The sequence below is a fragment of the Lycorma delicatula genome, chromosome 5 (assembly GCF_047948215.1).
Source record: "Lycorma delicatula isolate Av1 chromosome 5, ASM4794821v1, whole genome shotgun sequence".
NCBI classification, from domain to species: Eukaryota; Metazoa; Arthropoda; class Insecta; order Hemiptera; family Fulgoridae; genus Lycorma; species Lycorma delicatula.
The window spans coordinates 42,685,352-42,698,402 of record NC_134459.1 but is presented as its reverse complement, the minus strand read 5'-3'; the positions used below and the strand labels follow the sequence as shown (position 1 = coordinate 42,698,402).

Below are 13,051 nucleotides of genomic sequence, written 5' to 3'. Positions count from 1 at the left end.
ATACTCATTAAAATACAATACGATAATAATAAAAAAATAATAAGACATTAATTTAAATATAAATTATAGTTTGTATAATAATGAATTTACATTTTAAATTAGCCATAGGAAGAAATCCATTATACTAAAAAAGATTACAATCACAATTGTTTGTTTGTTTGTTTAATCAACGCTAATTAAGCATGTTAGATATAAGCTTTCTTTATAAACAATATAAAAGGTTCGATTACCATTATCGGTACACAATCTTTTACGCTAAATGAAGCTATGCTTTACTCAGTGATTTAAAATTATTAATTGTATTATTTGGCATTATTTATTGTTAAACTAAAAATTCTGATGAAATTATTCTTTTTACATTTATTTATAAATAAAAGTGAATCTTTTATTTATAAATGTGGTTCTTTAACTAATTACAAAAATAAAAACATTACTATACAAACTTTGAATCACTTTCATCGTGAAATTGGTAAAATTTTACAAATTAAAAAACCTGGAATTCTCATTTCTTGGTCCATTATGGAATTGTTCACAAACACAAAACGCCAAAGTTCTAGAATTCTGGCAAATGTCCATTCTAGTACAATTATAGAAATTTTTAATGTATTAAAATAGACTCTATTTATAAGAATTGTTTTGTTTGACAACTAATTTCATCCTACCTTTTGGAATACCTTCCTTTGATAATAACGTTGAGTAACAGGAGGTACTGGAGGTAATTGTATATTTAAAGATAAGAAAAGTGATGAGCTCTGATGACTAGCTGGGTGTAGATCTTGACAGTTCCTCATATAGACTAACATGCAGATTGGAGAACACCGTAGGATGATTTGGTTGCACTTTAATGCGAGCTATATAGAAGCAGATCATTTGGTTTCTTATATTCCAGAGAGATGGCTCACCACTATCCACTAGTAGACTTACCACAGGGATTCAGCTACATGCATCTGAAGCAAGTCAGATAGATTAATGATGGACTACATCAGGCATCTTTGGAGCAGGTTGCCTGTGCTGAAGAATAAGCCATGTAGACATAGCGTAAGCGGGAATAGACCAGAGCTCGGTAGAAGTGCAAAATTCAAACTCAATCAGCTCCCCAACGATTATTAGATAGAACTCTCAGCATATCTACCATTTTTAGACAGTTTACCTTCAATTCCTTTAAATGTGCATTGTTCAACTGGTTCACCATGTAAAACCAGTTGAGGGTCAACATGTTCCCTCAAGCATGAAAAGCAAATGCATGTTGTTTTCTCCAGAGAAAATGTGAATCCAGTCGTTTTACACCATGTTTTTAAATGAGTTATTGTGTTTTGTAGTCTCTCGGCAGAAGCTAAAATTCTACAATAAACATAGATTGAAAAATCATATACAAATAACAACCACACAATAGGTTTCCACACACTGTTTATGATATTTATGGTTACAGCAAACAAGGTAACACTTAGGACACATCCCTGTGGTATTCCATTTTCTAGTGTAAAATTTTCGGATGGCATCGTTGCAACTCAAACACAAAAGGATTGACTATTTAGAAAACCCCTAATAAATGCAAGGAGATTCCCTAGTTTACCCCATTCATGAGCTGTATTTTAGATTCCTCTCCTACAAGCAGTGTTGTACACTTTTTGCATATCAAAAAATACAACAAGGAGATGTTGGCGAAGTAGGAGGGCGTTTTGAATGACCGATTTCAAGGCAACTTCATGATCAATAGACGATCTACCTTAGCAAAAAATGCATTGTTCAGGGGCAATTAGGGCATTTCTCTCAAGGTACCACACTAAGCCACAGTTTACCATTCGTTCCATCAACTTGTACAGAGTACTGATCAAGGAGATAAAATGATAACTTGAAGGGCATGATTTAACTTTACCAGGTTTCAGTGTAGGCATTTCCAATGCTTCTGACCAGGAAAAACTGGTCAGAGAATATTTTATTCTAGACTGATAAAAAAATGAAAGTAATGAAATGTAGTAGAAATAACAAAGATGGACCATTGAATGTGAAAATAGGAGAAGAAAAGATTATGGAGGTAGAAGAATTTTGTTATTTGGTAAGTAGAATTACTAAAGATGGATGAAGCAGGAGCAATGTAAAATGCCGAATAGCACAGGCAAAATGAGTCTTCAGTCAGAAATATAATTTGTTTACATCAAAAATTAATTTAAATGTCAGGAAAAGATTTTTGAAAGTATATGTTTGGAGTGTCGCTTTATATGGAAGTGAAACTTGGACGATCGGAGTATCTGAGAAGAAAAGATTAGAAGCTTTTGAAATGTGGTGCTATAGAGAATGTTAAAAATCAGATGGGTGGATCAGTGATAATACACTGAGCCTGATATTATTATTTCCTGGGGAAGCATCATGGGATTTATTCAAGACATACTTTAGTTCATCAAAATAAAAGGAAATGTTTAATCCATTTCGCAAGTCTCCGATGACAAAACGAGATATTTTCTACCTACAACTTATACCTCATACACTCACAACAGTATGATGATAAGTGAAAATGACTTAAATGAGTTTCCAAACATGTTTGCCACATCAATTGGTGCAGTAACAACGTTGCTTTTCAGTCGAATTGGCAGTGGAGATTGTTCCGATACACACATGGCCTAAACTTTTCTCCACACAACCGATGATGGAGTTGTCCGAGATATGGTATCGACATAATTCAAATATGATTTCAGTTTAGGACACCGAAACATTTGACAGCAAACAGCCCTTGCATAGCGGAAGGCAAAAGTAATTCTGTTGTAGGCCTTTGATTGAAATTACGTAATGCTTTGTGACTATCTCTTAGTGCACTCCTACAGTCTTCGTCCTACCAAGGAACAGGAGGCAGCTTTGGCCTTCCAAATGTTAGAGGGATAAATTCATTTGCGCTATCAACAACTAGGTGAGTAAACTTGGCAATCTGGTGGATCGCATTACCACTCTTGTCATATTGACCAAAGGAATTTTTGAATCTGATCCAGTCCGCTTTCCAAACCATCCATCTGCTTCCAAACTTCCAAAGAAGTATTTAGAAACACACCAGGTAAAACATGGGAGTAAGGTTGCTGAACATAAGAACAGACTGATGCATGAAGATGTACCTGATGAAGATACAAATGTGTACGATGCACATGTATACGATGTTTGTCGCTCACAAAATATGAGCAACTAATACAATTTCCTTCAGGAAAACAGCTATACTTTCCCGACCTTTGCCTTCAGTTTGATAGTTGCATCTTTTGCAGACGTAACTGCAAAAGGACACATCATACTGTAGGCAGAGTTGAGTCTCCTACAGACAAAGTATTAAAGGATTTTCTTCCTTTAATAAGAAGAAAACCTTTGTTCTCATCCTAAAGGCGAGAACGGAGACCGCAAACATAACAATGAATAATATTTGTATCCATTAAAATACTCTTTTCCTGTTATATGTGTATAAAACTCTGCATGCAGATTATTTGACAAATACTATCCAGTTTTTTTTTTGTTACTGATAACTTTTTACTTCTTCAGGCAATTCAGCGGTCTCCATATTCTCAAAGAGATCTCAAGACGTTGGTGGGGGACTTGGAAGCCTGGAAGGCCATTGATTCCGTACCAGGGGACAAGTTTTTAATAGATCCCTTCATAAGAATCATGGTAGTTTGCTGCATTATTGGTGCAATGGGAATTTTATTAGGTGGTGAACTCATTGAAGTGGTTTTCAGTAAACTACTCTTGAACTTTCTAGTAGAAGTATCCTACTAGGTCTGTCAAGACCTCTAAAATTTTAGTTTATTCTTTGCACGGTGCGTATTTGTTCTCATCGTTGCACGATGCGTATTTTGTTAGAGAGAGCTTGGGCAAAACAAACACTAGGTTGTACAGGATTCCTCATGTTGAGGGTTTTCTGTATTCCTGATGAGCCACACAGGAAAGGACACTTTCTGCTTGGTACATATTTTTAATATAGCCTTTTCTTCCTTATACCTTTACAATTAACATATTTTTCTATTTCAATGTATGTGCTACCATCATGCTCTGTACAGCCACAACAAGCACAAGCTTGTTTTTTTGTACAACAATCTTTGTTGGGACCAAAACCCTGGCACTGAAAGCAGCACCTTGGGTTTGGTATATCTGGTTATGAACAGATAGGAGGTAGCCAATTCTTATTTGCTCAGAAATAGTTTAAATCAAAAATGTTAGGATAAGTGAGAATGTTGACACATCAACACCATTCTCCTTCCTTATGATTCTCTCCACAGATGACACTGATTGCAGTGATAGCTCTACTAATATTTCTCATAATTCAATATCAGCCAGATCAAGGCAGATTTGCTACAATTCAATGTATTGTGGGGATCCATTATCACTTCATCCTCTCCTATATATCTAAGGGCTAGGAGCTTCCATTTCTGTTCACTATTCACCTCAATCAAAGGGCATCATTCCTAAGCTGTTTAATGGATTTCAGTGAGCCACAAACTGCTTCAAGCACTTATTTATATGAAACAGATAAACTTTAGTAAAGGATTTACCTTCCTCTTTAAACTTAACTACAAGAAAATGCACAATAGACATTTTACCTCTCTCTGTTATCGTTTGTTACATTTTTGGCTGACAAGATCGGTCAAAGCCTTTTTAAACTCACAGGTTAGTTGGTGTTTTTAAGTGGCCCTACAACCACCGAAAGATTTTTGATTGAGACTGACAAGCAGTTCCCATGAATAACGGTAATATAACACATCATTCCAGCAAGCATGGATCATGAGCGTGCGTGTACTAGAGCTAGGAATTCATACAACTGGATTCATCCTGGTGCCCAGAGGATATCATTTGAGATTTACTATGTAGAACCAGCCCCCCGTCAGCAGGATAGTTTCCACCACGGTTGGATTTTGTAAGATGTTCAACACCACTGAATGTAAGTGAAAGAAAAAATTGGGTAAGATGTGTTGCTGTATAAGGGTATATGTTGTAATTTGCAAAGTGTTTGTGGTGTGGTTTATGGGTATATGTTTGGTATAAGATTCAGCAGCTTAGCGTGTAGTTTGAAGAAAAGCTACAGAGGCTAGGGCCGTAGGGACGTCTACCCTCAAAGTCTTAAAGAATAAGTGTATATATACAAGTGTTCTTTGATGGTGCATTTTCCCAGGTACAAATCCAAGTATCTTTTAATACAGGAAAATTGGATTTGAATAGCATGTACCAATATAACATGGTACTTTGGCAACAGGATACAATTAACAGAACTGAGCAGTAGTTCAGTTCTGAGCTGAAGATTACATAACATAATCAAGTTGAATACCATTTAAGTCATAAAATATATTAAAATTCAGATTTAACTGACAGATTTAAAAAATGTTAATCTCACAATCGCATTTTGTTAAAACAGTGCCTAAATACTTTCAAAGCCTACACAGAATGTACTGGTTCCTTGGGATTTAACTATTAAATTACAGGATAAAAAAATAAACAAACATAAATGTCGGTTTAATTTGATATTAGTATTCCATTAAAAATACTTCATTATAAGTAAACTTATTTTATTTACTAGATCAAAAATAACACTCATAATCCCCAACACAATTAAGTAATATTGAGGTAGCATTCAATTCAAACTAGGATTTCAATTAATTATTATTAAAAACATCTTATTACCAACTTATTATTACTACAACAATTATATTCTACAAATACTTATCAAAAACACAATAAGCTATTCCAAAAAAAAAAACTCTAACAATTACATTCAACTTTTTTGTTTTGGTTATATTCAAATTAACTATAACAAGCATATGCTATGATAACTGATAATATTTTTCTGTCAATAAAAAGTAAAATGCAAATTTACTTGTTTTAACTAAAGTGACTTTACGGTATTAACAATTATTTCTATCCCTTGATTCAACTGAGGTTCTGTTATAATAAGAGGAGGAGCAAATCTTATTATATTATCTTTACATGGTCTTGTTACCATTCCATTATCTCGCAGCTTAACACAAAAATCCCATGGGCTTGAAAAATCTGAAATTAAAATTAATAAATAAATACAAAAAAATTTTTTGAACATGTTCCCCATTGCATTAAGCACAATGTACTGCTTGCAAAAAACTTATTGAAATATACATGCATACATATATATATATATATATATATATATATATATTTTATCAAATTGTAATTGACGCAAGCTATGTAATGTATTTCATTGAAACCATGCAGTAAAAATAAAAAAAGAGTGAATTTTTGTAAGTTTTTTTAATAATCTCAATGTCACGCCAAGCAATAAATTTATCTGACAGTTCTGTTCAACTTGTTCACATATTACGTCCCATTTTCAGTCAGCATATCATGACAGTTGTTACATAATGTGTTGTGCATGTACTGTATGACATATGATTATTTTGCTATTTTTTTCCGGAAGGAAAATTTAAAACATGATTAGTTCTCAAAAATAAAAGCAGTTTAAAAACTCAGTAAATATAAAAAAAAGCACATGAGAAAATCACAGTAAAATGTATAAAAGCAAAATTATATGAAAATCAAACGTATTAATATTCAATATTATTAGAAAAATTACTTACATAATGCACTCATAGAATATATGTTAATAGTAAATGTCATAAATATTTTTAAAAAGTTTATTAATTAAAAAATAATAATTTCAAAAAGTTGAGCACATTCTTCAACCAAATAAGGACACTGCTGATAAATAAGTTAAGACTATTCCATGTCAAATATAGCACAACTTACATTTACTCATCGATTATGATCTTCCTTAAGAACAAAACAAACTCAAGAGAAACTGGGTCATTTTTATTCAACTGCTATTCACAGAAAACTGCACAAATGTTATTTTAAGAATGAACTAATAACAAAAGATAAAGTAATAGTACAATTAATAAATGAGACTAATGAATGAATGATCTTCCAAATTTTCAGAGAACTTTTTTTTTATAAACTATTAAGATTGATGAATGTCTGACATATAAAAGACAGACAGGAAAGCACATTTATTTATTCATCAAACTAGAAAAAAGATGAGCCACCACGAAAATGTTACATGGTTAATGTTTCATAACACATGAATTTATTAAATGTTTTTGTCAATTGTAACAAGATAATGTTCATGAATTTAGCGTACTAACTACAAAGACTTTTACAATGAAAACTTTAAAATTCTCAAGTTCTTGAGTTGTAATTTTTTATCACAGCTCTAACCACAATGTTTTTTTTTTTTATCCTGAAAACACAATTTAATTTTAGATAAATCGTTGGTATCAAGATGTATAAATTGTTCAAATAAATGAATCGTTCATGTGTTGTATGCAGCCGTCCAATACACCACCATTGGTCTGCTCTGCAGCAGTAGCAGCTAAAATAAAAATGTGAGTTCATACAATAAACAAACCCATGCACCATCCTTTTTTATGGAGAGTGATTAATTAATTTTATTGATTTCTTTATTATAAAATTTTGTATTTGTGTCTGGTTTATTTAATTTCGTAAAAATAGAAATAATGATTTTTTTTGTGAATAAGTTTGTTTACATGCACTGAAAAATCAAATGAATGTACTGTAAAATGAACAAAGTGAAAATATCCAGAAAAAAAAACTGAAAAAATAAAGCAGATTATAAAAAAACAATCAACCTATATTTAAATTTTAAAATACAAGTGTAGTAAAACATCTTTTTAGAGATGTTTTTCAGTTCTTGTATTCTTAACTGAATCATTTTTAACCTAAAAAATAATATTTGCACTCCTTTATCTACATTTTTGATGGATGTTTGTTTTTTATATTCATCCTTCTGCCACAACATTTTTGAAAAGTACCCATCAACACCAGAAGTAAAAAAAAAGTGCAATTAAAGCAAACAAATAGAAGATAGAACTTGACCAGTTTTATTGCAATACTTGGTTTATTGCAATTCAGTTAAGTAGGAATAATTTCACTAAACACTGTGTAGGAATTCAATTGAATATATATTGATAATATTAAGTTTGTCTTGAAATTGATGATTCTCTATAACTACTTTTCTTTCTTTTTTTTAAAATAATCCCTTTATCATTGTTCAAAATTTATAAGCGGTATTCAGAACTGGCAAACAAAACTTTTTTCTATATTGCAAACAAAGAACAACAATACCAATCCAAATACCAAATTAATACACTATAACATGTTCACATACCAACAAAGTGAGAAAGAGATCTTGGTGGTAGAAAACATGATGAGTTTTCCACAGGTCTTATGATATCAGCTTAATAGGAGTTAATAGGACATACCATGTTTTCTTTCATCATGAATCACACAAATTTCACTGAAATAAATTAGTGCCAGATCAAAAAAAGTAGAAGGCTAGATCCGGCCTATGGGCCAGGGGTTGCCCTTATGTAATCTACACCAATTTAGTGATAAGTGGTAGTGGTACTTGATTTTCTGCATTTACATTTACATTTTTATTTTAATATTACATCAGAATCTTCCAGGTGATGAATTACAGAAATACATCAAAATAATTAATTAAGAATGAATTTGATGAAAATCGTGTAAATTTTGATGATGAGATTATTAATCAAATTTTCCTGGCTGTAATGGCAAATATGTATAAAAAAATAGATGACACTTTTGTTCTGCAATTATTTCAATTGATTTTAAAATCTGAAAACAATATTTATATAATAAAGTAAATTTTTCAATTAAAAAACCTCTTACAGTAGGAATAAATAACATTCTAAAACATACTTATTAAAGGGTTAATACAGTGAATAGTTAAAATAAAGAAAAGGTTAGTATTATAATCTACAGAATTAAATTTAATACATAAACATTTAAATAGTACTACATACATATAATAAGGAAACATCAATTCACCTTCATTAAGAGCAATTGCATTTAGAAGACCTTTTCCTCGGACTAAAAATACCCTATCCTTTGGCAATAATTTTTCTAATTCTGATCGGAATCGTACACCCATTTTATAAGAATTTTCTATAAGTCCTTCATCAGTAATAACTTTTACTGCAGTAATAGCAACTTTACATCCAAGAGGATTACCTCCAAATGTGGATCCATGTGTTCCTGGTGTAAAGCAATCCATGACAGAGTCATCTGCCAGAATTGCTGATACCTAAAATAAAAAGTCCAGTGGTACCATAAGCTTTTACACAAAAATAAATAAGTAAAAGAAGTTACTAACTAAATTAAATTCATTTGAAAATATTTATATCATATTTTAATCATATTTTATCAATATTTATTGATGCTTTACAGTATTAAAATACAGTATCCAATATGCAAATCCACAAATAAAAAATGGAACATTAGAGTAATATTAATTTATGTATACACACAACATGATGTATAAATATACTTCTAAAGGCTCAACTTTTACAGTTTCCATTAATTAGCGCAATAAATATTACTGCAAAATTTCTGAATTAATTTACCTACTTTTATAAAAACGTTTTTGAGATAAAAAAAGTGAATAACAAATAGAAAGTAATACAGTACTACTTTCTCTATTATAAGTTAATATAGTTAGTAATAAAAAGTGGGCGAGTACGTACAAAGTACCAAGCAATTGATATCACTTGAAATTTATAAAAGAAATAAAATGGATTGGTTTTAGGTTAGTTGGTTTGTTTGGTATTTCTTCCGCCAGCACCTCATTCGGTCACTCTAAAGCATAAGACCAAATTTTTGTGCCGCAAATGGCTACTGAGCGTCAAAACAGTTTGGCAAACAGTCTCCTAACTAGCTCCTAGAGCTAACCTAAAAGCATGAGCGGAACAAGCGTTGGTACCGTACACCATTCACTTGCATGTCCCACTGCCCACTTGTCACTAAAATGGGTAGGCGCACCCCGTCAACTACTAAAACATATATGACACTATCAATAATTAAATTTATCTCGTCAAAGACAGCAATTCACTGCCACACCTAGGCTGCTGATTGCCAGCAAGTACCTGTTCACCATTAAAGCGCTTGGAGCCTTACTCTGGCTGGTAGCCAGCCATATCTTTAAGTTAGCTCCCTACAGTAGCATGATAGGAGTCTTTTCTCTTAGGTAAACTACTGATATCGATTGAACAAAGCAACCGCATCAAGGAACTCCCACACAGTCTGATGCCCAATAATACCGCTCTCACCGCACTGACTTGCCACTTGTGAGTGGCCAATTTTCTCCTTGACCTCTAAGTTCCAGGAAGGCCTGAATTCTGGCCCCCCCAAGAGTTGGACAGTCGAACATCATGTGTTCGTTCAACTTGACCTCCCCGCAGATGCACAGCTCATCAGCTGCCAGGAGGAACCGAAACAAATATTGGTTTAAATTTACAAGGTTGGAAAGCACTTGGGCTCCCGTTGCCCTTAAAAACAAAGGAGACACATACCATCCCTCCAGATCCTGTACAAATCTATACAAGGACCTTCCCTTCGCCGTGGCATGCCATTCTTGGTGCCATGCTTCCATCAGAAGGCTGTAAAGCCTCCTCCACAGGCGGGAGATGGGCAACTGTTTGAAATTTAGAACCGGTGCATTGAGATCACCGTTCTGCTCCGGTACAGGCCCAGGTAGAAACTGCATCCCAAATACCTTGGCCTCCCTGCCTCTTCGCAACTTCCACATGACAGCCCAAACTTTCATCACTAAATCAATTGGGAGAGCCTTACCCAATACAGTGATAGCCTCATAGGAGGTTGTTTTAAAAACACCAGTGCATAAAGTTAAGGTTCTGTGCTGGGTACTCCTTAAATTTTGAATCAGTGCTCAATTTCTTTCCAAACTATGCGCCCAAACGGACGACTCACACTCACTAAAACCATCTTCCAACAAGTCGGAAAGCAACCCCAGCTTAGGCACCCCGAGAACAGCCTGCCAACCGACTCTCTTATAACAGGCAGCAGATGATAGAAAATGTCCAGGTCGTTGGTCAATCCCTGGTGCCTTTCTCAGTGCCATTCAAGAAACCACTCGGTCTATATACAGGTTCCAGAGCCGGTACGCCAGGGAATGGTGTCTCACTCGCTCTAATGCCGACTTCTGCTTCATCCTCTGGAGCATCTGGAAACAGAGTAACTAGGAACACTGGGTAAGTGGCCATAGGTGTTAAAGTGTGGTCATGACCACCAAACCCGCATCGAACACTGGATAACACGTGCAATGGCTTTGGCCGGTAACATGACTTAGCAAGCTGCCAGGGGTTACGCTGCAATTCGCGCATGGAGTCTTGCCAAAACTTGAGTTCGACTTCCTTGATGGCATGAACGTACTCATTACGGGCGCGCCAGTAGATCCGAAGACCCTCAACGCGCACGTCATCAAAGATAATTCCCGTTCGGGGGTGACGATGTTATCTTCTCCTAGCCTACTTCTTGGACCTTGCCCAACTTCTACTTGCCCTACTTCTTGCGAGCAGCATGTTAAGGTTAGAGGACCACCACTTTTTCCCGGGTTTCTGCCTGCGTTAAACAGACGGCTCCCCGGAATCAGCGGTCATGACAGCTCCAGGCACTTTTCGATCAGCAGAGTGGCCACTACCTAAGGGTCCGTCCATTGGCCGAGGCCGCCGTAGGACCCTATCGCAGCCAGTCTTGATGGCCCTGCCAAATTGATCAGCCATCAATTCCACCTCCTCTTTATGCTCCATGCGCCATTCCAACATCTGTAAGGCAGCCGAGCATACGCGCCGCAGCCTGCTCCTGATCCAGGCCCCTTTGATTATAGCGACCCGAATCTGGAGCTCTTGGACCACCTTCGTAAGCGATCTCATAGGTTATAAGCCTATGATCTCAAACTGAGGCATCCAGAAGACAGCCAACAAGACTGAGCCGACTACGATCGCAGAGAGTGGTCGTTCCCCACAAAAATAAACCCCGTGGAATCCAACCACCCTATCGCCGACCGTGTACGGCTCCTGGACCAAGAGGACCTCGAGGACGTACTCCTCAAGAATCATCTTGGCTTCATTAGTGGCCGGCCGGTAACGATTCAGGTTTAACTGCCCCAGGCGCAAGCGTTCGATATGGTGACGACCATCCTTGAAAGCTTTTCCCAATTAAGGCGTTGCCATACGTCGTATTATGTAAGATCTCCGCCTGGGCTATGACAGACGACCTACATTGTTTGCCCCCGACCTGGTGTCCAGCATCAAAGCCTTTCACCAAGGAACAAGGAGCGCACTTTGCAGGCGTGGGCTTATTAGGGCAGTTGACTGCCCTCTGCCCAGCGGACGCAATGACCACACATCTCTGACTGTCCTCTACAGTGAGACATCTGAAGCACCAGGGTACTTCTGTATAATCGATGAGCAAGAGGTCCACCCAAGGAACAGCCGACCACCAACCACCAAGACCTGCAGGATCTTAGGCAAAGTCTCAGTTACCCAGTGGCTCTTTGAGGCTTCTTTCTGTCCCAACTGCCAAACCACCCTGGTTCCCTTGAGAAAATCCTTGACAGCCATATCCAATACTAGATTCTGGCCTTGAGGATTTTGGGCTCCTCTGCCATCGTTGCCCTTGGCAAATCGTACACCTATATTTGTGGGCTCCACTCAGCCAGCAACTGAGCCTTCAGCCTGTTCTTTTTCAGAACATCTCCCTTCAGCAGCCCCTTTTGCCTGCTGCTCGTTTACAACCTCCAGGACCACTCCATGGTCCCTTGTTTTTGTGACCTGGAATATCTGGAACATTTCTCTCTGAAGAAGAGGTCAAGAAGTGATCTTTAATAAAATGGATAATCAGTGATCTATATTAGTGTACAAGCAGTAACCTTCACAATTATACACTTCAGTGCAACTAGCACAGTTTTATACACAGCAATTTATTAAAAAGTACAACAGGGTAGGTGAAACATATAGACTTCTGATACACATTGATTCTGATTCACTGATGGACACTTCCATTTAAAAAATTAGCAGGAATTTTTAAGATTAAATCATTAATTCCAACAGTAAAATGTGTTACGGAATTACAATAAAACTAGCTGAACAATTTATTCCTCATTAACGAATGTTCATCTTGACAATAAGAACATCTGAGATGTTTTTATCGACAAATCTTAACC

General features: G+C 35.7%; 1 protein-coding gene across 2 annotated transcripts in view; it reads right to left on the bottom strand.

The window, feature by feature from the left end:
* Positions 1-5,478: 5,478 nt before the first annotated feature.
* Positions 5,479-13,051, bottom strand: part of LOC142324894 (ornithine aminotransferase, mitochondrial-like) — a 34,613-nt gene continuing 27,040 nt past the window's right edge. For both annotated transcript variants that reach the window (XM_075366000.1, XM_075366001.1), the window contains exons 6-7: positions 8,860-9,115; positions 5,479-6,009 (exon numbers count right to left, since the gene is read on the bottom strand). In XM_075366000.1, coding sequence (XP_075222115.1) covers positions 5,846-6,009; positions 8,860-9,115 — 420 coding nt within the window. In that variant the 3' untranslated portion in view covers positions 5,479-5,845. The remainder of the gene's footprint in view (positions 6,010-8,859; positions 9,116-13,051) is intronic.